The following is a 27,698-nucleotide window of genomic DNA, read 5'->3' as shown; positions in this document are numbered from 1 at the left end:
TTGGTAAGTTGACACTACTTTCTTATTTGTGTTAATTATAACTTAGTCCTTGTATATTATAATAACTAATTAATTAGTCCTCATGGTTAGGGCGTATTTATTTTTACTGTTCAAACTCACTTAGTTTTCAAGTGTTTTTCATATAAAAAAAATATTAAATTAATATTTTTCGATGAATTTGATATGTTGATAAAAAAATAAAAAAATCATTTTAATACGCTTTCAATTAAAAAATACTTTTATGAAAATAACATGCATCATATTATCAAATACATACTTAAAAATAATTAAAAATCCTTGTTTTCCATCTTCAATAGTGGTTAAAAAACATTTATTCTAATAATACATTCATTCATCATCGGCAAATAACAATAGAGTAAAGTCATTATATTAGTTCTTTCATTATTCTAATAATACATTCATTCATAGTCAAATATTATGATTTTATCTGCTTCTCTTTTCTTATAATTATTTTTTAATATAGAATTGGCAAAGAGAGTAAGTTTGTAACAAATGTAAGACTACAAGGATTAAATAACATCTCTTAAGACTACGAGGACTAAAAATAATTTTGTTAAACAAGGGAGACTAAGTTACAATTAACTCACCGATTTGCCAGGCTATTTGGCAATTTGACCAAACCACCATTAAGAAGAGAACAAGAAAAAGGAAACTGACTTGGTTTAATTACCGACTAATTAAATCAATGGATGATAATAGTAATTTAATCGAGCCTGTGGTGTGTGGGCGGTGGTTATGACTTGGCAAGGGCTTACCATGTCAGGGCCGAGTGGTTGTTGCCTTGCACCTGCAAGGAATTCATATGGGTATTATTTCTTTCTCAGTCTTAAACATAACGAAAAGGATTTGTGGTTTCCAAATGTCAATCTTCTAATCATTAGTGTTCTTAATTAGGGTTTGTAAGATGTCTAGAACGAAGATGTGGAGGGGCGAGCCTAACTCTTGTCAAAGCTGGAGCCCAAGTCAAGTGAATTAGGCGTGATCTCATTAATTTTATGGACCCAAAAGCATTTATTTTTGAAAATGAATGGGAGTGGCTCACCGAATGATCTCCTCGAGTCTCGACCAATGTTGTTGAAGTTAACGGGCGTGTCGTGTGGTGGTTGAGAATTGCTCTTGCTGACCCTATCGAGTGTCTGACTTTTTATATTCGGTCAATTGATTAGGTCGCAGCAAAGGTGGTGCATCCTGTTGACTAATCGGTTCACTTTATAGGCCAAATTGCATTATCAAGCCGGGTTTTTTTTTTTCCTTGGGCCATGCTTTTCCTTTTTCACCCATGACTTGGTGTAATTATGTGCCAATCCTTGAACTTATTTCATACTTATTTCATGGAAAAGAAAAATATTTCCTTGAAAAAATAGTTATGTAAGAGGTGCATGTTCATACCAAGGTTGTCAATTCCGTTCCATTTCATCCGAAATGACCAAAACATTTCATATCAATTCAAAAAACAGAACAAAACGGAACAATTTTTATCTCATTTTAAATCTCGGTCCGTTCTGGATTTTTCGGCTAAATTTCGGCCGGAACGTTCCGGTTTCATTCCACATGTTCCATTCCGCTCTTGAAAAGTCATTGAATCAAATTGAACCTTGTTCAATTTCATTAATTAAAGCACCCAAGTATAAAAAAAACTCTTTTTCATTACTATTTTCAATAACAATGATATTAATAATAATATTGAAAATTATTATTACTATTTTCATTAATAATGATATTAATTTTTTAAAATTAGATTTATCACTAATATATATGGTTTATATTCATGTTGTTTTTTTCATGTTTATACTTTGTAGGAATTTGAGCAAAACAATGGATGCTTTAGATTCCATTAGCCTTGATAACATTGACCTAACTTTATATTTAAAATATTTGTGTTAAAACATTTTACTTTCATAACATTTTGATATTTTGTTTAAGTTGAATTACTTTAAGTTAAAGATCTATTTAATCTTGACTATTTAGAAATATTTTAAATTTTAAAATTATTTTTGTTTGGTATTGTGTTTGTATTGCATAATTTATAATTAATTTATCTTGAATTTGAATTATGTTTGTTGAATATATATATATATATATATATATATATATAAACAGTATAACCCCGAAACAGCATATCGAAACACTCTGAAACTGAAATATTTCATTCCAATTAAAAAAACAAAATACCTATCGGAACGAAATTGACAATCTTTGTATGTCTACTCTGCTATTGGTGAAGAAGCTAGCACCCAGCATTGGTTGTCGTTCGAAGTTTTGTGATTAGAGAGAATTTGGTGATAGGACGAGAGTGTGTGATGGCAGTTGTGTTACTCTTGGTTAAAGATTAGTGTGTAGGAATTTGATGTTGTTGTCTTCCTTGTACAAAGTTTATATATGTAGAAAAAAAATTGTTTATCAAATAACAAAAACATACAAAGATGTGTGCCAGATAACCTGTTTCACAAGGAAGAAAAGGAAGGTGATAGAGGGAAAAGGAGAAAAGGAGGAGAGAGAGAGAGAGAGAGAAGATAAAGGATAATTTTTAATTATAGATTGAATTTGAAGATGAATTATTTTCAATCTGAAAAGACTAGTATAAAAGTTTTTTTTTAGAAAAATAGATATTTTTTATTTTTATTTTTATTTTTATTTTTATGTCATTTATTATAATGCTTTTCTAGTTATTTTTTTATTTAGTATTATTAAATTTTTCTATATAAATGGGGTAATAATGGTTTTTTCTTTGGCAAGTGAAGACTTATTTGATTGTCTCCTATATGTATAGTGTTTTCTATTATTTTAATTTGCAACAAACTTCTTATTATTTGTTTCTATTTACATTATTTTTTTAATATTTCTCTTTAATAATATTATTAAGATTACATGATATTAAATTAAAAAATTCCATAATCTAGAATACTAATAACTAGAAATATCAATGGATGACAAATTTTTTATCCAGCCTATTTGAAATACTGAAACCAAATATATTACACGTTTTCACTTCAACTTGGTTGAAATGGGTTCAATGAGGAGATTAAATTTTGCATCATGATTTTTTCCCACAATTAATATGCAAAATGATAGATCAACGATCATGAACAAGTAGAATCAAGATCTATGATCATCTAGTAGGTGGCATAATGATAAGAGTTTGGGACCAAAAGATTTGCTTCCCTGTGATTTTAGATTCGAGTCTTGTGGTTGCTAATATGATAGTCACTTGAGATTTACATGATCGTTAATTTCAGGGCCTCTGAGATTAGTTAAGATACGCGCAAGCTGATCCAGACACCCACGTTAATAAAAAAAAAAATCTATGTTTGGATTAGAAGGTAAATAGATAGGCTCAACGCACCAATTTCTTTCTTTTGTGTTTTTTTAACATACTTAAACTCTAATTTGATCGAGTACTACTAGTTACATCATCCTTTTAACATTTTCCGAAGGGTAGAAATGCTGAAAATAACTCGATAAAAGCCGATGCTTTCTGTTTCTATTATTTTATTATACATTGTGTCCTTCGGAAATAGTATTACTTTTATTTAATAGTTGTAGATACGGTCCCTTCTCAAACTTGAAGCAATCTCATGCCGGAATGCCTCATTCTTTGAAGGAGTAAAAATGGACCTTTTCAAATCGGGCATGACAAATGCTCATTTCGACACTTCCAAATTCCAACCCGATCGTCACTGATGTTGATGTGTGTAGACCATTTCTTTCTTCGGAAAAATCAATATTTAAATGCTTACTGAAATATATATAATATTTGACAAATTTTTTTAAAAAAATTAAAATTATTAACAAAACATTAAATTTTTTTTCAATTCAATGCAAAAAATAAATTGTAAAACACAATTAACAAAATATATTCATAAAATACAAAAGATATGGTAAGAAAAAAGACTGGGATGAGTAAAAACCCGGCAAAACCTGGTTGACCTATGACCCGAGCGACCCGGCAAAACCCAGTTAAGACTCTTTTTTTTCAAATGTTTTTCTTCTCCTAGTTAAAGACCCCTTTTTTTATATACTTTTTAGTTGGTTATTAACCCTTTTTAAAGTTCACTATATAAAAACTAGAAGAATGTTTTATTTTTTCAGTGTGGGATTGGAAGCCTTTTAGTATACATACTCTATGTTCGCAAGAAAAAAATTATGTTTTTTTTAATATGAGATAAAAAACTTTTTTGGTTTAAATACTTCAACTTAAAAAGATAACATACTAACATAGTATCTTTTCAATATGTGATAAAAAATCTTTTGAAATAATCTTTTAAATTTTATTATTTATAATATGTATATCTTATATTCACATGGATTGTTTCTTAATTTTTATCATATGAAATATTAAAATTTTAAATATTTTTTTTATTTTTTCAAATTAATTCAGGTTAACCTGTAAAACTTCAGATCTGGTTTCTTTACCGGATAAACACCCCCACCACAGATCAGGTCAGATAGCTATGACTTTGTGGCTAGAGAGATGGGCCAATACTTTCCTCCTAAGTCAACGTTATTATTTTTCACATCAAAGAAATTTCAATAATTGAGTTATTGGGCTGGGCCGGCAAGCAAAAGGAAGATGAGGACGTGCAGGTGCCTGCCTCCCTGCCACCATCAACAAGCTTATCTAAAAATCATTTCACAATTCACAGTGATAGTTCTAAACCTAGTTGAATTCTACAATCCTATGGTCCATAAATGATCTCAATGATTTCTGAATTTCAACATCAAATTGTAATGGTTCCATGTTCCAAAGAAAAGCCGAGCCTCAGGAACCAAAGGGGCAAATTTTAAGAAGGTGGCTATGTTTTTCATCTCATCTTCTTGTTTTTCATCTGGGAAAAAAAAACATGTAATTGCAGTAATCCTTGTGCATTCAATAATCAAATTGATAAAATCCAGTTGCCGTTTCAAATTTATCAATCGTTTTAGTAGAAGACTAGTTTACATGATTTCTGTGTGTTAGGGGTTGGATTAAAAAAATTTAAATGTATCAAAAAATATCTAGGTTTTAGAGAATTATACAGTATTGTTATTAAATCCAGTCAAATAGATCAATCTTGAAATCTCTCAATTCAACATCTTATCTAACTCGAGTTTAAAATTAAATTATATAAAAGTTGTTCCGACACGACTCAGTCGATTTGACCGGTAAAAAAAATCTTATGATGATATTGATAGAGAAAAAAAATATTTTGACCCAACTTCTTATCTAATTCAAGTTTAAAATTAAACCGTGTATGAATTATTCTAGCATGACCGAATCATTTTAGCTAATGCAAAAGCAACCCGACATATTAGTAAAAAAAGTATGGAAATGAAATTGAGAAAAACAACTCTCGACTCAACTATTTACCTACCTCGGATTTAAAATTAAACCATATAGAATTTAACCTAACATGATTCGGTTAATTTAATTGGTTTAAAAGTAACTTAAAATACTGCTAAAAAAACATTTAAGAAGAAAATTGAAAAGAAAAAAAAAGTACAGAATTGAAATAAAAATAAGGGGGAAATGGAAAAGAAAAAGAGAAGCTCATGAACAGTGAAGTGTATCCCAATTTTTTTAATACGGTAGGGTAATAGGATTCAGAAATTATATGTGAAAAAAAACGATTATATATATATATATATATAAGAGTACATTACAAGTAAGCTTATAGGTCAAAACCCCATAAACTCTCGGTCAAAATTAAGAAACCAGGTGTAACGGAGAGGTTTGGAGTTTGGACCGATTAGCATTACAAGTACGTGTACGTGTACGTGTACGAGTACTTTTTCAAGCAGCCACCAGCAGAACCATCTTCAAAATTCTAGAACAAAATACAATTTCCACGGTTCTCATTATTGTTTGTGTTTATGACCTTGTTTTGACTTTATGATCATATTTACGCTGTAATGTTTGTTTTTGTATTTAAAAAAAAATAAAAAAGAAAATTTTTATTTTTATTTTTATTTATTTATTTTAAAATAATTATTTTATGTTTTTATTTTTTTTTGATGAGCTGATGTTAAAAATAATTTTTTTAAAAAAATTTATTTCAATATATTTTCAAGTAAAAGTCACTTTGAAAAATAATTGTTACTACTATACTAACTATATATTAATTAATAAAAACTAAAAAGGAAGGGGAGTTATACCGTAGCTCTCCTTATATTATATTATTCATTTAAATAATGTTTTTTTATATTTTTTATCTTCTACTTTATATTGTTTTTTAATTTTAATTACATCATTTAATATTAGATTTATCAAGGATTGGATTACGTGACTCTTTATAATTTATTTTTTATAAGGTGATCTCAAACTTATGACTCGGACCGCGGGTTTAACGGGTTAATCCGGTTGACTCGAATTTCTTTTTCTTTTTCTAATTGTTTTTTTCTTAATTTCATCCTTTTAACTTTGGATTAATAGGAAATCAAACTTCATGATATATGTCAATTTGCTTTCTATGAGGTTATCCTCATCTCATGAATTGAGTCATGAGTATGGTGGGTTAATTTTGGTTAACCCGAGTCATTTTTTTGTATTTTTTTATCATTTATTTTTTAATTTTATCTTTCAACACCAGGTTTGTTGATAATTGAACTTTATAGTTCATAATTTGTTTTGATTTTTTTTCTTTTGGGTCGATCTCATCACCCGGGTCGCGAGTTTGACAAATTAACCCTAGTTGACTTGAGTTATTTTTTTGGTCTTTTTTTAATTGATTTTTTTAGTTTTATCCTTCAGCATTGAGTTTCATAATTTTTTTGATTTACTTTCTATTAATTTATCATGATCTCATGACTTAATATGTGAATTGGTAGATTAACTCGAATTGATCTGAAGCGATCCAACATGTTGCCATCTTAATTTTTATTAAAAAAATCACATCTTAAATATTTATTTTAAGTTAAACTATGTTTTTACTATTTATCTTATTGTCTTTGGACTTGTAAAGGTGATTGAGTCACATCAAATTAATTCTTATATAATTTAATTTTTTTATTAGAAAAAAAGAAATTAACAACACTAAGATATTTTATTTTAAGTTAAAAACAAATTCAACATGCATTAGTGCATAATAAATTATCAAATTATATTATATATTATTATATTTATATTTTAATATTTGAATTAGCTTTGATTCGCTTTCAAATGTTAAGGTATTTAAAAGGTTATAATTCAATAAAAAAAAATGGTGGAATAGGATACTTGTAATATATTGATGGTGCTATAGTCACACGAGAGACATGACCAAGAGAATTTGCAGCACATGGTATCTATGTTTTGAAATTTGATTATTTTACTTTATAAGTTTTAAAACGGGAAGGCCTTTTTTTTATTTTTTTTTAATTGCCCGCATGAATCATAAAATAATGAAGCTTTCTCCTTTTCTTTTACTTTTTTTTTTAAGAGTTATATAGTTGCTAATATGATAGTAACTGAAGGTTTATATAGTCGTTAATTTTAGGGTCCGTAAAATTAGTCAAGATGTATATAAATTAATCCGAACATCTATATTAATAAAAATAAATAAATAAATAAATCAAATTAAAAAGTTTGATTATCAAATGTTAACCTGTTCAGGATATAATATTTGTTTACACGACACGACAGTTGAGACATGAGAACCAAATCAAATGCTATGTTTGCAAAACTAGGATGGCACGAACACCTCACTGAGCTTGCGTGGAGAGAGTGACCACATTTTTTTAAGCAAGCCAACAGAGCCTGACTCTCTCACGCACGCAGGGGGCAATGATCTTTCTAGGGGAGGTATTGCCTCCCGTGACAGCGGAGCACTTGCAACTCTACCACCGCTGTTAAGAGAGACCACCAGACAGAAACTGCAGTGACAGTCCATAGCCCACGCCGCCCGGCCCTCCTCCAGGAAACATCTCCGACAGTGCATGCTTCCACAAAATCCCATTCCAAATATTCTCCCAGTCAGACAGTATCACTTATTCCCCACCATAGCATCAGCCCAACTCATTTCCAACTCATGTTTACTCCGTCACTTATCCATGACAAAATAGAAAACAAGGAAATAAAGAAAATGGCACCACCATTTTACACCTAATAATAATTGCTTTAATAAAATTCTTCCTGCTTTTAATCTTCATTAAAACATAAATAATGCCATCAAAGTTACCATCAGAGTCAACATAATGTACCAATATTAATATGTTTTTCATTTATATTATTACTTATCAAGCTAGCACTTGTATAAATATTCTATAGAAATCAATATTTTAGAGCTTATTTATTAAATTCAGCACGGCCTCAAAGATTTGCCCCACAAATCTCGCTGAGACTTTAAATCTAATTTGAGTTTAATTAGGGTCTATTTGAATATTGACAGCATGACCTACTATGTTGCCTTCAACTCGATTGAACTCCATTCAAATTCAATTGAGTTAGAACTAGAAAATAAAAGAAAAACTAAACTATCATTTTGGATAAAAATGATAAACTTAAATTGACTTGATGTTTGCATGGCTTCAAAGATTGCCCCGAATCCCGTCGAGATATGAAATCTAATTTGAATTGAGTTTTATTTAAAATTCATTTTAATATTTAATTTTTTTTAAGATAAAATATCATCTTGAAAATATTTTTAGAATCAAATCATATTTTTATCAATTATTCGAATTTTCTTTAACGTATCAAATCAATTGGGTAATAATAAAACTATACAATTTAATCTAACTAATTTGAGTTGAGTTTCATTTAAAATCCGTTTTAATATTTAAAATTTTTTAAAATAAAATATCATCTTGAAAATATTTTTAAAATCAAATCATATTTTAGTTATTCGAGTTTTCTTTAACCTATCAAATCAATTGAGTCATAATAAAATGATATAATTTAATCTAACTAATTTAGGTTGAGTTTCATTTAAATTTTATTTTAATATTTAAATTTTTTTAAGATAAAATATCATTTTAAAAATATTTTTAAAATCAAATCATATTTTTATCAATTATTTTAATTTTTTTTAACCTATCAATAAAACTATATAATTTAATCTAAAAAGCTTGTGAGAAGTATGATCAAGAGATATCAAATTAGGTGGGTTAAAAAATCTTCAACGGGTAAGGTGGGGAATTATCAAGTCTCTCCCTATTCATCGAATTTACTTTAATAAAACTCCTCTTCTAATAAACTATATATTATCAGATTTATTATATCGTGTCAATGGATTTGAATTTACGCATTCTTTTTAATATTTCATTAAAAAAATCCAACAATCTAACTGGCATTCGCACAAGTATTTTACCTCTATCAGCATTCTAAATCCAGTCAATTCCTACCTGTCGGTATTATTAATTTTGCACCGATTCATGCCTCGTAAATAATGGAAAACCTCCAGCCAAAAAAAGAAAGAGAAAGAAATAGGGCCAAAAGAGTAAGAAGCTATGTAATTCGCATCAAAACCGTTAAAATTAACGGAGAATTGCAACATTGTCTAATTGGAGGCTCCGTAAATCAAATGATGATGGGTATGACGTTAAGGATCTAATCGAAGCCCGTCATTTTGAGCCGTCTAGTCGGAGAATCTAACGACGAGGGAGAACACGGCGCTGATGAAGAAAACAACGATGGTGGAGATGGCGTCAGAGACGGAGACCGTGAGGGATATGATAACGAGGATGATGAGGATGATGAAATAGAGGGTGGCGATGAAGATAAAGATAGATCAAAACACTCTTGTAATTTTCTCTTGTTGATATTGCTGCTGCTTCTCTCCTCCTGGTTTTGAACTGATCTGACCTCTCTGCTTGCCATGTAATCTCTTATACGTTTAACGTCTGATAATTTCACTGGCTTCACTATGAAATCCTCAGCTCCTTCCTCCAAACATCTGTTTTCGATCGATTCTAAATTTAGTTTGAACATGTATAATTAAGAAAAAAAACAGAACTGGAAATTTTGATTGAGCAATGAAGACCATACCGGTCGATTCGAGCCACCACGTTCTCTGATGACATAATTACAACTGGGATTTCTCTGAAAGTAGTTGATTCCTGCTCAATACACCAAATCTATCAACTTTTTTGCTTTGTTTGATTACAAAAGAAGAGACACAATTAGTGATTAAGAATTAATTAATTAACCTTGATTTTCTTGAGCAACTCATATCCTGTCATTCCAGGCATACAGTAGTCAGTAATAATTAGATCCACCTTCAACACCTGATAAATAAAATCAATCAGGGAATTAGTTTTTTTTTGCAAGTAAAATGAAAAGAAAAGAAAAGGTCCAAGATCATTTATATATTATTACTCCTTCACTCACATCAAAACCAGCAGATGAGGAGGAGGAGGAGCTGCTGCTCTTGTCTTCTTCGTCTAATAATCCAAGCAATTTTAGAGCTCTCCATCCACTGTCCACTGCTGTCACTGCAAACAAATCCCAATGCAAAACTTCAACTTCTAATTAATAATACTTAATTACTCCTCGAAGAGACAGACAAGCCTTACCTTTACAAGAAGAAATCTTGAGCAAACGCTCGATGACTTTGCGATCAACAAGACTATCATCCACTGCCAGTACATGAACTCCCTCCTCTTCGTTATCTGAATTGGAATTGGGAGAGGGATCGAAGCCGTCCATCTTCTCCGACATCCAACGATTCGAAGCTATGCTGTTCGAACTCATATCCAGTTTACAATTAAGGGTGGGTGAAAAAAACTGTCAATTTCCCTTTGGAGGAGCTGAGGAAGCAAGAACAGGGTTCTATGCCTCTTGTGCCCTTTGCTTTTATATGCCTTGCCAGCCCTCCCTGTCTATGATACACTTGCCAATGGTGCCAACAATACTACTGTATGTGTAACAAGGATGACCAGGGGTATCACAGGTCGATTTACACTGTTAATTACTTAAAAAAAATCTAGATATTATTCATTTATACTTGTATCCATTATTTAACACACACACATATATAACTAGTTTTTACGTATAAAACAAATTATGTATGAGTAATTATTTAATATATCAATATCTACAAATAATTTTTATGATAAATCTTATATTTACATGTACAATCCCTATATAACCTAGTAATTTCTTATCATTTACAATTTAGTACATTTTGATTAAAAATAATAATACATTGACTTGGTGGGTTTAAGAATATTTGTCTCTTTTCTTGATTTATCAAGTTTAAATTTTGAGGTCATTAAAAGAAATCGTTAAATCTTTATCTTCGTAATTCTCAAATATATTTTTATCACACACCTGTATATTAATATTATAATTTTCTATAAAAAAAAATACTTTTTAAGAATGTAATTATATTAAAATTTTGATTTTTTTATTTCATAAAATTAATATTAAAAAATAAACTGCTCAAAATAAATAATAAATTATTTTATACAACTTGATAATTTATAATAATTAAAAATTGAATGAATTAGTGTAAATAATTTTTAATTAAATCAAATTAATTAATCAAAGAGTGATTTTTATTAATATATATATATATAAATGTTTTTCTCCCTTGATGATTGATTTTTTTAATAATATAAAAGAATATTATTATTGAAAAATAAATATATAATTTAAATATACATAATATAGAGAAATGAAAATTAATCATGTTTTCAAAGAATGATAATAAAAAAAATTGCATTTATGATGACATTGTTATCTTATATTTTCAACTATGTTAGATTTTAATGTATTGGTATAAATATTTTACTTAACATACAGCTAGTTTAATTATTTTATTTATTATCAGATATATTTGAAAAATGATTTAGTAACTAAATAAGATATAATTATATTATATTATTTTTTAGAAATAAAATATCTTCATATGATGATTACAAATCTTTGTTAGCATGATTTTGATGAGAAAAAAATCTTGATTTTAAGTTAGCTTTTTTAAAAATAATATTCATTATAAACTAAAGTAAAATAATGATATTTATTTATTATTCCAAATATTGTAAGTTTTAGTAATATACATCTAGGGTAAAACATATTTTTTTTATTTTTTATTTTTTTTATCCCTAGTTGATTAAACAAAATATAAAGATATTCATTATATCTGATACATCACTAATAAACATGTCTATATTTATGATATATTTTTTTTTTCTGAATATTGTTCTTGTTTTTGTTATGTAATAATAACTTATAATTGAATAAAGAAAATTGTATGCTATGCTAGTATAATTGTAAATTCAATGCCTAAATGTCTCTTTCATTTGGTTGTTATTTTTTAAAAAAATTAATATATTTAATTAAAAATATTGGCAGAATAGCATAATTAGAATTTTTTTTGTAATTTTTTATTTTTTACCCCTCATAAATTAAACAAAATATATTTATTATATCTTTTATATCATTGTTAAACACATCTATATTTATGATATTTGTTTTTTTTTGTTTTTTTTGTTCCAATTATCATTTTTTTTGTTATGTAATAGTAACCAAACAGTAACTTATAATTGAATAAAAAAAACTTATATTCTATGCTAGTATAATGGTAAATGCAATGCCTACTTGTCTCTTTCATTTTGTTGTCATTGTTTTTTTTTATCAGCACTATTAATTAAAATATTAGTGGAATAATATAGTTCAAAAAATTTCTTGCAAAATAATATAATCTATGCATGTTGCAATTTTTATAGTTTGTCTTTTTTATCTCAATTTTTATAGTTTGTTGCTATACAGAATAGTGGCATCCAATAAAAGATTTTAAATGAGCAAGAGAGATGAGATAAAAAAAAAGAAAAAAAAGATTTTGAAGACACATTAAAACTCCAATTACGACATTATTGATACTATCAGAAAAATCTTGACAAAATGTATCCAACGATATCAAGAAAGATCACCAATAATGACTCGAGTAGGCACACTTGCTGCTAAAGACAAGTGAGCCACCATCTATCTTTGAGCGGCAAATGTGGCCTACTAGGATCACTTTGGTGTCATTAGATCTGTTTTGTTGAGATTTTTCAGATGTTATTGTAATTAGAACTTTAGTATGTTTTTGTGATCTTATATTTTTTCATTATTTTTCTTTTTTTTTTGTTCATTTTATTTTATTTATTAGATATTTTTATTTTGAATATCGACAGGTTATAAAAATTATGTTTTTTCCATTGTAATACAAACCGTGCTATTTGATTAATTTTTTTAATTGTATTATTTTGCAATATTTTTTTAAAAATATGTAAAAGCCAAAAATAGCCTTGTTTTTGGTTTTTTCTCACTAAAAACCAAATCTTTAGTTTCTCTCTCCAAGAATTTTTGCGATCTGTCATTTTATTCGTACAAGTATATATTTTTTTTTTCCCGCCACAACGCTCAGATTCTGAAATTCACTTTGTTGAGATCTCCAAATCAACATGAAAGCTAAACCTATATATCTCGTGATAAAACACTCTTGCCGCGAGATATTGGCAAGTGTAGAGATGCGTGGGACGTAGGAAGTTGACCGAGGGGTCAGTTGAGGACCGCGCCGTCAATTCTGTATAGGGAAATGACCGACAAGGAACCCTAATAACAAGGAATGCTTCTGCTCAAACATTATTACACTACGGAGCAGTTAATTTTGGATTTTTTTTTTTAATCTAGAAGTTAAAAAAAATACCAAAAAAATAATCAAGAAAGCACCACTGAAATAATTTACAATGATAAAATAAAAGGAGAAAAATAAGGAAAGAAAAAAAAAAGCATTCTATGTAAATATATCAAAACTCCGATGAAGACATTACAAATATTCTTGGAAAGATCTCGACGAGATAAATCTAACGACATAAAAAAAGATCATCAACTATGATCAGAGTGACTCACACGAGCTGTCCAAATGTGTCGGAGCTCATTTGCTTTTAAACGTCTTGTATGACACACTTTGTTCACCGTTGATAACATTCCTTGATGTCATTGGATTCATCTCCTTGAGATCTTTCCAACAATATCGATGATGTCATTATTAGAGCTTTGGTGTGCCTCTAAGATAATTTTTTAAATTTTTGTTCTCTCTCCCCCCTTCTTCACAAAAGCAAAACGAAAAAAAAAAGACTATGGAGACACACCAAAGCTCCGATAATATCAACAAGACAAATCAAATGACATAAAGAAAGGTCACCAACGGTGACCGAAGTGTGCAACATGAGCCATCCAAAGGCAAATGAGCCTTGACATATTTGAACGGCTCGTGTGACCCACTACGGTCATTGTTATTGACATTTCTTGGTGTTATTAGATTCGTCTCTTCATATTTTTCCAATGGTACCAATGGTGTCGTCATCAAAGTTTCGATGTGTCTCCGAGGTCTTCTCTCTCTCTCTCTCTCTCTCTCTCTCTCTCTCTCTCTCTCTCTCTCCTCTCCTCTCCTCTCCTCTCTTTTTTTTAATTGTAAATTGTGTCAACTTATTTTTAGAATTGAAAAGAGTCACAAATGACATTTGTGACTCGCGAGTCCCAGCTAAACTATGCTACTTTCTTAAATATTTTTTGTACTATGTTATTTTATTATTATTTTTAAGTGCTAAAGAAAAATAATAATCATTAATTTTAGATAAATTGGGCAATTTCATGTAAAATACAAATAAATGATGAAATGACACAGAAATGAAAAGTTTTGAAAAAATAGCACACTTTTAGATGTTGCGGTTGAGAACCGCAACAAAATTTTAATTTATACCGCGGTTCACAAATGTGATATTTATTTAAATTCAAGACTATCTGGCCGACTGGTTCGTAAAAAAAATCACAAAACTGTCAAAACTGTTAAAACTAGGTTTCGAGGGTGAGGATTTTGAAATCTAAAGATTTGATGGTCAAAGTAGTTATTCCATTACTAATGTAAGGAAAATGACATTTAAAAATTTCTGTAAAAATTTGAGCGTGATCCAACGATCAGATCAAAAGTTATGATTTTTTTGAGCTACCATTTTGGTTTAGCGTGATTGGACCTCCTTCTAAGCCTAGACATGTCTCATTGGTTCATAAATGCATCTGCCAGGTCATCCATATAATCTATTTAGGGCAGGTCTTTTTCTAATTATGACAAACACACATTTGACTTCTCAGAATTATCCGTGAAAACTATTGTGTGAACAGTGACTAGTAAAACTGGACAATGATTTTTTTTAATGTGTTTTTGTATCTGATAAGATTACTTTATCATAACACACTTATGTGATCAGTGCTAAGCCTATTGTTTTGTCTTACATGCACCATCATCTTGTGTTTTGTTTTGTTTTTTTGTTTTTTGTTTTAAATATGTATTCTTTTACGTGTTTTCACTTCTAATTTGAGATGTTCTTTTACTCAAAAGAACCAAGGTTTTTTTTTTTAATAATTTGTCAACGCTTTTTTTATTGTTTTTTTGTTCGTACTGGTCTTATTAAACAAATTAATGAGCATTTAGTAGGTAATAAATTAATGAGTGCAACTTAATGGTGCTAAGTGAGAAAAATTGATTTGAATTAATCTCAAATTTGATTTTTCTTTTCTTTTAATAGCTATTGAATCTTAAGTGGTTGATTTAGTGATTAAATAAGTTTTTTCTTTTTAATATTTTGAATTCTAATTTTAGGATCAAAGTTTATAAAAATTTATTAATACACCATTTTAATATTAATGTAAGGTTATATTCTTGAAATTGTTTAGACAAAACAATATTTACTATTTTATAGGTCATGCTAAGAAAAAATTTAAACGTAAAAGGAATATTTAGTGTAACAATCCTATTTTTTTTCTTTCAACTTTCCGGAGTTAAAACATATACATTAATATCGGATTTGCCATTAAATCTTTTTTTTTAAATACGGCAACATTTCTCCTATTTGGTAACACTATCAGGTTATCGACCTCATTAATTTTCATATTAACCATCTTCTATCATATAATTCAATCATTTTGATATTTTTTCAATGATCACGACAATTTCAAATAAACTATGTTCATTAATACATGCTATTTATTCTCCTAATATAGCACAAAAAGTTACATTGTATTACTAATTATCTTTCAAGATTAAAGAAATTATAAAAAAAAATTAAAAAAATATATAAAAATATTACATTTATCTAACTACAAAGTATTAACTAATAAATTACATGCCACCCCATATAAACTAGAAAGTTATACATGTTGAACTTATATATTAACTAGAAAGTTATACATGAGTTCAACACTTTACAATATCATTAATTTACTAAGTTTTAAATCCCAATATATTAATCTAAAATGAAGTTCTATTATTACCTCAATTATAACAAAAGAGATCATAATAACAAATCACTTTATTCTCGACGAGTTTGAAATGAACCTATAATACATAACATAAATATATAATTAATATAACACAAACTTTTCCTTATAAAATAATTACTACTATAATTATATTTACTCTTTGATCACTAATTATTCTCAAGTCTTAGAATTAATTAATGCCTCAACTATTATCTATCAAACAAAACCCTCTCCTTTTTCTCCATTTTATTCCGACATTATTATTCATGATACCATTAATTATTAGACTTGATAATTTAATCGTACAGACAATAACATTCATCATTACCATTAGGTTATCATTTCACAAATGACAACTAAATTTATGTTAATATCAATACTCATGATATCATTAATTACCCTCATTTGACAATTAATTCATGCCGACAACGACATTCATCTTTATCATTAGTCACCATTTTCCTGAGTGACTAATCAATTTATGCCAATATCAATACTCATGATATTATTAATTACCTTCACCTGATAATTAATTCATTTCGACGACGATATTCATTGTTATCACTAGTCACTTTTTTCCCAGGTGAATAATTAATTTATACCGATATCAATACTCATGATATCATTAATTACCCTCACCTGGTAGTTAATCCAACCTGACAACGATATTCATCGTTATCATTAGTCACCTTTTCTCAAGTGAATAATCAAATTATGTAGATATCAATACCCATGATATCATTAATTACCCTCACCTGGTAATTAATCCATACCGACAACGATATTCATCGTTATCATTAGTCACCTTTTTTTTAAAAGTGAATATTCAATTTATGTTGATTCTCACATTGCTACTATTAATTCTCTACTTTTCTTTTTATAGATTATTTTCTTTTATCATGAAAATCTCATTATGACCGATATTAATTTCGCTACTTTCATTAGTCTCCACTAATCAAATTTTCTCCTTCCACATTCACTTCTTTTATCAAATTTCTACATAATCTATTCCCTTGATATTTATTTAAGGTAAAACAATAAATAATAAAAAAAGATAGAATGGATTTCTAAGTAATTTATTTTAGGCATGGTGGTACTTACCTGTTGCACGTGAAGGTCCTGCACCGCCCATCTATTGCCTTCTTGTAGTGATGTCCCCAATAATACCATAAGCAATACTATCACTATTTCCATAAACACAATTAAGGATCCTATTTGGCCCCTCTCTTTTATCCAATAAGTCATCAATAATTCCAAATGGATATCATTCCTATTCACATTTCTTATTATAAATTTAATTATTCTTTACTCATTAATTATCAATTGTTTAATATTACAAAACAATTCACCATTTAATAGGTTTCATTACCATTTATCCTATTTTTCCCTCCCAATTCCTACAATTAGTCGGCCTTAAAGGCCTTCTCCCCCTCTTTTTTTATTTATTAAACATTCAATTTCAATATAATTAGCTTAATTAAACCCATAGAACTCATCAATTATATATAAAAAAAACCCAAACAAAATTCCCTCATACTCTCCCTCTCTAGCTAAACATGTCTCCTTGGAAGGGAATGAATGTTCCTTTAAATTTGTTCAATTTTTCTACTTATCCAATCTTTATTCATGCTTTTAACAAAAAAAAAAAAAAGCCCTTACAATCATCACAACCACAAAAATCCATATTTTCATAATACCAAAACATCACTTTAAACCTCAATATGCCAAAATTTTCAAAACTAAACACAATAAAAGTTGTTCTTACCTTGAAACAACAAAGAATCAAAGAAAACTTTGGAAGAAAAATTGAGCTTTCTTTCATCTTTGCTTTCCTCTCTTTCTAACACTAGATTTTCTCCTTCAAGCCTTTAAACCCACTAAAATCACTCACTTTCCCTCTTTGACCACTCTTAAACCCTTTTTGATTTCCTAAAACTACTACTTTTAAAGAGATTTTTCAAGAAATATAAAGAAAAAAAATCCCAAAAACCCCAAAACCCCCAACTCCCTCTCTTAACCTTGCTACCGGCCTTAATAGAAGAAGAAGAAAGGTATTTATACCCTTTATTTTATCTATTTATAAATTGACCCCTAAGGTTTTTAATGTTCTTTAATTTCCCAATCATTCTTTTAATAATTTTTAATGTCACACCAAACTTTCTTATTGTTTAATCCACTCCTTAATATCCATTTAGATTGTAACACCTCGACTTTCTCGTGTGTTTTTACTTAATTTCTATGACTGAGTACGTAGAAATTCGAGTAAATTTCCTTTTCTATATATGAGGAAAGTCTTAATAACCTTTCAATAATTTTATAAATGTATAAAATTTATTACAACTCTTGTTAAAATTACATCCACATTAACTTCTTATAAGTTTTTCTTTTTCTGAAAATATAAATATTCTTTCTATATAATACAAGGTAGCTCAATGACCTTAAGAAATGGATGTCCTCAAAGAAATTTACCTATGAAATACACAAAATTACAAAATAAATCATATTAAACATTTGTGTACTAACATTTAATAGTCATATGATCAAAATCAATTTCATAAATTTCTCTTTAAGAATGTTGATTTTATATCAATTTCCAACATCTTATATTTTTCATTATTCCTCGATGATTTTTCTTCCCATCATTTTATTCATCATATTATCATCCTTGCATTATGATAATTGTTTCATTCATAATCTAGTTTAACACGTCATTATACAATTTATTCATTGCAACTTTAAAATTGATTGGTCTCATTCAAACACCTTCATACAATATTTCTTTTTACATCGAGGTTACTTCATAACTATTTCTACTTCATGAATATATTCAATTTATATTAATATTATTACTTCACAACTCATGAAATTTACTCCATAATTTATTTTCTTAACATATATAAATCATATGATCTTTTGCTTTCTCAATCACCTTTAATACTTATCGTAACTTGTTTTATAATCATGTCTAATTCACATCATTATTTAATTCAAAAAATATTTAATTCATGTCACCTTTTTACTTCCCTAGCATTTATTACATATAACACCCTTGTTATATTAAGAAACTTTCTCGATTAATTATTCATTCCAATTATTTCATGTCCACTTATATTATTTATGATTTATTACATAACCTTCCATTACTTCTATAGTTGCACGACGTGCTCAAATCATCTTTTTTTTTTCGTAAAACTTTATCGGTAGGGCTAACTTAATATCTAATCATTAACCTGTCAACACAATCAAACTCACATTCACCTTGCTCCTTTACATGTTATTATTGTTGTCAATTGGTCAACTAAATAACTTATTAATTATTTTATATGCAACCTCAACCATTCAGATACAATTTTGCTTAACTATTTTTTAAAATTTGATATATACTCTATAAAAATTCTAGCGGAGTTTTTCTTATACTTGAACTCTACCAAATTATCGACATCTTCATCAATATCTCAATCCAATACTAGAATCATGATCCAATCATCTTGGACCTCGCTTTAGGTCAACACATTTCAAGAATGGTATACAAATCAGTTTAATACCAACGATTTACAATATTTATATCACAAGATAGTAATATAGCTATAGGCTCAGGGACTCTAGTGCGAGTGAAATCTGACAAATAAAGTATTTTGCTATATTAGAACATAATACTTCTATGTGAGAATTAAAACTTATTCATGATCATTCAGCTCATTAGATGGATTTTGATAACAATTATAAGCTCATTATCTTCAATGCATGTATAATTCATACATATACTTTACCTTATAAGATAGGTTCAAAATCATGATAGTAAGACAAATTGATACCAGTAGCCCTTTATCGGGCACTAACCCCATTACTGAGTAATATAGTTTCACCGCCCATTACCAGACACTAACTCCATTACCGGGTAACTAGTTCTATAACACCCCATGTAACAACACAAACTAATTTACATAACATTCCATGTGTACATATTTTATTTAGATATTTACACATTTTTTGATATAAAATTATATTACAAAGCAAAATATTCATTTCTTCCATTTACATAATTTGATTAAACAAAAAAAACACATATACATGATCTACTACTACTTGACACAATGTTACAAGGTACTTGAAAATTTATTTAATACCAAATTCAATCAATTTTATACACAATGATTATTTACTATTATATCTTCTATATATTTACTATATCAATTACTAAATAGTTAATTTTTTTTATTTTATCCTTAACCTTACTAATCAATACAATTAGCATAATTTAAAGACATATCAATGTCCTTTATAGCCTAAACCGGACATTTGTCTCATTACCAAATTAATTGGTTTCTCTCATTGCCCATTTATTAGGACATTAGTCTCATTAACCAAGATAATTAGTTTCTCCAATAACTTATTAACCAAGACATTAGTCCCATTAATCAGGGTAACTAGTTTCTTCAATAATTTAACATTTTTCAAATAAAATCAAGATACATTTAAAGAAAATTGTGATTATAATTTAAATAATATTTTAGTTTTAAGATACCGAGAACCTACATAATACTTTGGTCTCATAAACTCCCTCTACGAATGCCCCTCCTAACATTTACGGGAGGTATCCTGATCAAAAACTTATTTCATGAAGTTTATACCATGCATCAATATTAACCACATATACTTTTCATAATTTCACACAACAAATTCAAATTGTAACATCCTTAATTTTTTGGGACACCGTACACATTTGACATATATATATATATATATATATATATATATATATATATATATATTAAGAAATTTCTATCAAAATTTTGAAAGAATTTCCTCTATATTTTGAACGTCTCAAGTTATCGACAACAACCTGTTTAATACTATATAGGCTTTCAAACTTTGATCCAACCATCCTGGATCAATCAAGCATCACAACATCATTCCATCAAGCATGATTTCTCGACAATATGAAAGGCAATTACACCATTTATAATTACATCAAACATAATTTCTCAACAATATAATAAGGAAAATTAGAGAATTAAAAGAGTTAAGTAACTATATATATCTATCCAAAATATTCAAGTGATAGGTGAATAGTCATCCATATTTTTATATAGACTAAATTCAAATGTTAGGGTTTACATATTTTATCTAAAATTCATTACAAACCTAAAAGAGCAAAATACACCTAGTCTATAAGGACATAGTTAGATAAAATAGGTTTACCTCGGTCGGGAAGATGAAGGCCCTGAAAAAAAATATAGCAAACAATAATAAACTATTTATATTTTATTTTCCTCAATCCAATATTCACTATATCAAACTAGTACAAGACTGCAACTAATATGTTTCAACATATCTTTCTCATAGTCTTTTTTTTTCCTCGTAAAGCCATATCAATATCATCTTTCTATCTTCATATTATAACTTTTGATACCAAATGCCCTGATATCATTGGTCAACCATAACCCAGGTCGAGCAATCAATGCCGATATCGATTATAATACCAATATCATTAGTCATCACCAACTAGATGATTAATCAGGAGTATCACTAATAAAATATAGTGAATGTCTATGTCAATGTAATCACATTGACATCATTAGCCTCAGAGTTGTCAATTCCGTTCTGTTTCGGCCGGAATGCCCGGAACATCTCGTACCAGTTCAAAAAACAAAACAAAACAGAACAATTTTCACCTCGCTTAAAATATCGGTCTGATCCGGATTTTCCGGTCAAATTCCGGCCGGAACGTTCCAGTCGGATTCAATGTGTTCCGTTTCAGGTTAAAGCCACCGAGTCAAAGTCAAAGACTCAAAATTAAACCCGGTTCATTTTCATTAACTACACAGTACACCCACCGACCCACGTATAAATACTCTTTTTCTCTGAAGTCTATACTAAAAACCAAATCCCTAATTTCTCTTCCTCGCAGACTCAACTCTCAAGTTCCCAACCAAAACAATTACAATCAGCATCTTGTCTTTCACGAACTCCCTCTCCAATCTTCCCTCTTCTCTGTTGCTGTCTTCCTCTTGCATACTGCACTGCTGCTCCTGCAACCTGACTTCCCAACCGAAGCGGCTCGATCGATAAAAAAGAGAAGGAGCCCCCCTGGAACCTGGCAAAGAATTATCAATGAATTTCGGAGAATTCTTAACCTCCCTGTAAAGATTATATCACACAGAACCAGAAGACTTATACCGGACTAATTGTGGCTATTCGCTCCTTCTCGAATAATTGTCTTTGCAGAGCTAAGGTGCAATCTTTTCTCTCTCTTTAAGTTCAAATGGGAAATGGAAAACGCATGAACTCAGTTCTATTACACTGCTGGAACGTTAATACCAAATACCTTTCTCATAAATTTTGTATTTAATTTGGTCTTTCTTTGTATCTAATTTAATATTCTGAAATGGAAAACGTATGCAATCTTTTTCTTTGTATATAATCTTATTGTTGGGTTTGTAACTTTGTATTATATTTATCATTTTATTGCTTTACCGGGCTTGGCTAGCTAGTTTGAAGTTTGAAGCTTTATCTGAAATTGAATGCTGCTTTGATGTTTGATGATGATCTGTGCACAAGCATATACAAATCAAGTTAGAGCTCTTTAAGTAAATGAAATTGATAAAACAGAGTTAATGATCTGTTTTATTTATACCACAATCTGCATACATCAAGATTAAAGTTAAAGTGTTAAACAGAGTTAAGCCTAGATAAGAATATTACATTTAAAGGAAGAAATTATACTACATACGTCAAGATTAGAATTCAAGAAACAAAGAACAAAATAATCGGATTAATTGCTATGTTGCTAAGTCTGGTAGTTAATAATATAAGTAACTTGATTAACCATTACCGGATTAATTATAAGGAAGGATACATAATTATTATATGAAACCGAAAGTATATATATGTTTGCTGCTATGTTGTATTAATTTATATGTAATTATTACATGTATATGTGTAAAATATAAGTAACTTGACCATAACCGGATTATATAGTTTTTTTGAGAATTATAATATCCAATCATAAATTCTAATTGTGAAACCAAATGTACCAAACCATAATTAATTATAAGGAAGGATACATAATTATTATATGAAACTGAATGTATCAAATAATAAATTTAAAGTGTGAACTGTGAAGCCAACTGTAATAGTTGAAATTAATTGTGTTTTATTTTTTTTCAGATCAAATTACATGGCTGAAAACTCATCAAATGGTGCTTCTTCTATGGCTTCAGCTTCAGCAAGATTAGATGATCCAGCATGGGCTCATGGGCAAGTGGTTGTTGATGCAAAGAACTCAAGTATATGTGTTCATTGTAGTAAAAGGATCAATGGTGGTGGTATTACTCGTCTGAAGTATCACCTTGCTGGTATTAAGGGCCAAGTTGAAGCTTGTAAAAAGGTTCCTCCAGATGTGAAATGGTAAATAAAGCAGTTGATAGAGGACTTAACAATGGAGAAAGAGAAAAGAAAGAGACTTAGAACTGATATTGGAAATTCTCAATCACTTTCCAACTTTCCAATGATGAAGTCGAAGAGGGTGGTAGTGCAAATCCTACTTTAAGTGATATCGGTTCAAAAGCAAATAAGAGATTGACAATGCAAGGCATAAGTGCAAATAGAAAAAAGATGACTTCATTCGTTCCACGAACTACCCCAAGTTCACACCTAGCATTAAAAGTGCAATGGCTTCTAAAGAGAAGGAACATAATGCAAGGAAGGTCATGGCAAGATGGTGGTATGATGTTAATGTACCATTTAATGGTGCTAAATCATACTATTATCAACCAATGATAGACGTCATAACATCAATGGGACCTGGTTTTAAAGGACCATCATATCATGATTTAAGGGGACCACTTTTGAAAGATGTAGTTCATGATGTCCATGAATACCTCTTTGAAATCAAGGCTGATTGGAAACTTTATGGATGCTCCATTATGGCAGATGGGTGGTCAATAGAAGGAATGTACCAATTGTGAATTTTCTTGCTTATTCTCTAAGAGGTACCATATTCTTAAAGTCAGTTGACACTTCGGGTCTTCGAAAAGATAAAGAGACATTGCTTGAAATGTTTGATGAAGTTGTCAAAGAAGTGGGGCAAGAAAATATTGTCCAATTTGTTAGTGATAATGAGGCTGCATTCAAGGCTGCTGGGAAGGCTTTACAACAAAGGTATGACACTTTCTTTTGGTCTCTTTGTGTTGCCCATTGCATTGATTTGATGTTAGAAAATATTTCTGATCCAAGATATTTTTCGATGATTGATGAAACCATTAAGAAGGCAAGAAACATAACCAAATTTATATATAATCATGCATGGGTTTTAGCTTTGATGAGGAAAGACTTTACTAATGGAAATGATCTATGTCGTCCTGGCATTACAAGGTTTGCTACCCATTTTTTAAGCATCCAATGTTTACTTAAGTTTAAGAAAGAGCTTCGACAAATGTTTACGTGCATGAAATGGGTAGAATCAAGTCATGGTAAAAGTAAAGTTGGAAAGGAAAAAACTGCCATAATTTTACACGATAAAGACTTTTGGCCTCGATGTGAACATATAGTCAAAGTTAGTGAGCCTTTAGTGCGAGTTCTTCGGTTAGCAGATAGTGAAGAAAAACCATCAATGGGTTATTTATATGAGGCAATGGATAAAGCAAAAGAAGCCATCAAGACAAGGTTGAAAAATAGAGTATCTCAATATGGACCATATATTCGGGTAATTGATGCTAGATGGGATAAGCAACTTTATAGTCCATTACATGCAGCAGGTTGTTTTCTTAATCTTGGAATCTATTTTAGGCCTTCTTTTTCAAAACAAAAGGAGGTTACTCGAGGTTTGCTTAGCACAATTACTAGATTGGTCCCTGATTGTGACACTCAAGATGTAATTAGTGGCCAACTTGATGAGCATAAGAAAGCAACTGGTGATTTTGGCATGCCCCTAGCTATTCGTCAAAGAGAAAAGTTAAATCCAGGTAATAACATTTTGTTTTTTAAATATAATATTGTTTTGTATTTATAATATCTGATTTATTAAACTTTTGTCTTATCTAGTTGCATGGTGGGAGCAATTTGGCAATGATACTCAAGAACTTCAAAAGTTTGCAATTCGAATTTTTAGTCATTGTTGTAGTGCAACTGGGTGTGAAAGAAATTGGAGTATATTTGAATTCATTCATTCTAAAAGGTGCAATAGGCTAGAGCACAAGAGATTGAGTGATCTAGTATTTGTTCGTTATAATTTGAGGATTCAACAGAGGTAAAATATTGATATTATCATATTAATAATAATATTGAAAATGATTATTACTATTTTCATTAACAATGATATTAATTTTTTAAAATTAAATTTATCACTAATATATATGTGGTTTACATTCATGCTGTTTTTTGTAGGAATTTGAGTAAAACAAGGGATGTTTTAGATCCCATTAGCCTCGATAACATTGATCTATTGAATGAATGGATTTGTGAAGAACCTAGCCTTCTTAATGGAGATGATATAAGTTGGGAGACTATAGAAGCACCTTTGTCTACTTTGACTTTAGAGGATGAAGAGACATGTTTTGATGAAGAGAATGAGCTTGGTGAAAATGATCAACTATTGGAATGTCTAGTTGATGACTTTCCCTACATACCACCACAAGATCAAGATCCTTATTTCTATATTAATGATGGAGATGATGTTTGATTTATGTTTCTTTTGTGTTAAAACATTTTACTTTCATAATATTTTGGTATTTTGTTTAAGTTGAATTACTTTAAGACTTTAAGTTAAAGTTCTATTTAATCTTTGACTATTTAGAAATATTTAAAATTTTAAAATTATGTTTGCTTGACATTGTGTTTGTACTTTGTAATGCATAATTTATAATTAATTCATCTTGAATATATATATATATATATATATATATAGATGAACAGTACAACCCCGAAACAGCACGCCGAAACGCTCCGAAACCGAAACATTCCGTTCCAATTGAAAAAACAAAACACCTGCCGAAACGGTATTGACAACCTTGATTAGCCTTCATTATCTGGGATGGCTAATCAAGTAATAGTTTATGCCGACACCAATACAACCTCATTGGCGTTATTAGCCTCCAATACCTAAAGCGACTAATCCCTTAACATTTATCTTTTCACAGTATTACCAGTATCAATGCAACCTCATTAATATCATTAACCTTTCAATTTGGGAACAACGAAGAAAATTTAATTAAATGCTGATGTCAATATAGTTACATTGACATCATTAACCCGTATTACACGAGATGACCAATCATATCCACCTTTCTTCCTTTTTTTTGTCTCATTACCCTTTCATACTTTATATGCAAATTACACATATAATGAGTTTCCAATTTAGAAATACAAGTTATTCCCAAGTAAAACTAATAAGGTGTGTACACCTAACTATCAATTGTGATGTGTCTGCTCCTATTCCATGTTGGGGTCAAGCTGCAGTGATATCCCCTAGAAACATAGGACCAATATATTTCTAATCTTCTTAATAACTTAGGAACCTTAACTAACTTCTTATATTATCAATACTTAACTTAGTACAACATCTTTATTCTAACTACACAAACATATTCCTTTGGTTACCCATGATTCTCCATTATCTCATTAAAGTCCTTAATTTCTTGTTTCTTTCACCCTTCTATTTTACATAGGAGATATAAATTTCATCCCCAAACCACATCCAAATATTTCTCTATCTCCTCGTCTTCCAAAGTAAATTTGGCTGAATCGGCCAATGTCATTGTTCATGGCATGTATGTATTTTTTTTTGTTTTCTTTCCACAAGAATCGATTAAATTTATCATGGTCAAGTTCGTCTACTCTAATATAATCCAATCTTATACAAAGTTAGGACTAATTTCATCATTCTTTGTCAATAACACCTTCATTCCTTGGCCAAAACCCCTCTCTAATAAGGGTTATGAGATTTCTTTAAATCTTTGAGAAAATTGATCTTTATTTACACTTAAACACTTTCATTTATACATGTTAATAAGATATCTTAGTCAATTAACTTAAAAAAATCCATCCCTTCTATTATTTGAAGTGGCTGAAACTCGTGCATAAAGGGAGGATGCAAAATTTCTTCTAATCTCCTACAATCATGTTAATAATCACCAATAAACACTAAGAACATCACTTAAACCATTCAAGATGCAAAAACCCTAAATTCCATAATGCACACTACACTAATCGAAATTCAATCCATGACAAAACTATAATCCATCATGATAAACATAATTCTTACTTTTAAGTTATAAGAAATTTAAAGGAATCAAGAAAGAAAATTCAAGTTTTCTTTACCTCTTCCTTTTAGTCTCCAAGAACTTCCCTAAGCACTGAAACCCTCTTAACTTCACTCAAATTTGGTGTTTGATAACTCAAAACTTCCTCCTAACACTTTAATCTATCTATTTCCACGTGTTTTTGATGAAATTCTTGAAGCAAAGATGAAAAAACCCCT

The 27,698-nt window shown here is 29.3% G+C and overlaps 1 protein-coding gene across 1 annotated transcript; it reads right to left on the bottom strand.

Annotated features, from left to right (window-relative positions):
- Nucleotides 1–9,397: 9,397 nt before the first annotated feature.
- On the bottom strand, nucleotides 9,398–10,820 carry LOC18102382 (two-component response regulator ARR5). The gene is made up of 5 exons (XM_006378138.2): nucleotides 10,486–10,820; nucleotides 10,301–10,404; nucleotides 10,120–10,197; nucleotides 9,959–10,029; nucleotides 9,398–9,866 (listed from the first exon to the last, which is right to left on the bottom strand). The coding sequence occupies exons 1-5, from the start codon at nucleotides 10,661–10,663 to the stop codon at nucleotides 9,521–9,523; spliced, it is 777 nt and encodes a 258-aa protein (XP_006378200.1). The 5' UTR covers nucleotides 10,664–10,820; the 3' UTR covers nucleotides 9,398–9,520.
- Between the last annotated feature and the right edge of the window lie 16,878 nt (nucleotides 10,821–27,698).

Source organism: Populus trichocarpa, chromosome 10 (assembly GCF_000002775.5).
Source record: "Populus trichocarpa isolate Nisqually-1 chromosome 10, P.trichocarpa_v4.1, whole genome shotgun sequence".
Classification (NCBI taxonomy): domain Eukaryota; kingdom Viridiplantae; phylum Streptophyta; class Magnoliopsida; order Malpighiales; family Salicaceae; genus Populus; species Populus trichocarpa.
The sequence above is the reverse complement of the archived record's forward strand: the minus strand, read 5'-3'. Positions and strand labels throughout refer to the sequence as shown.

Excerpts from the sequence above, each read along its gene's own strand:
- LOC18102382 (XM_006378138.2), bottom strand. The coding sequence starts at position 10,663 with ATGAGTTCGAACAGCATAGCTTCGAATCGTTGGATGTCGGAGAAGATG. Across the intron at positions 10,030-10,119 it reads AGTTGCTCAAGAAAATCAAG|GAATCAACTACTTTCAGAGA; the intron begins GTTAATTAATTA and ends TGTATTGAGCAG. Across the intron at positions 9,867-9,958 it reads GTGGTGGCTCGAATCGACCG|ATGTTTGGAGGAAGGAGCTG; the intron begins GTATGGTCTTCA and ends GATCGAAAACAG.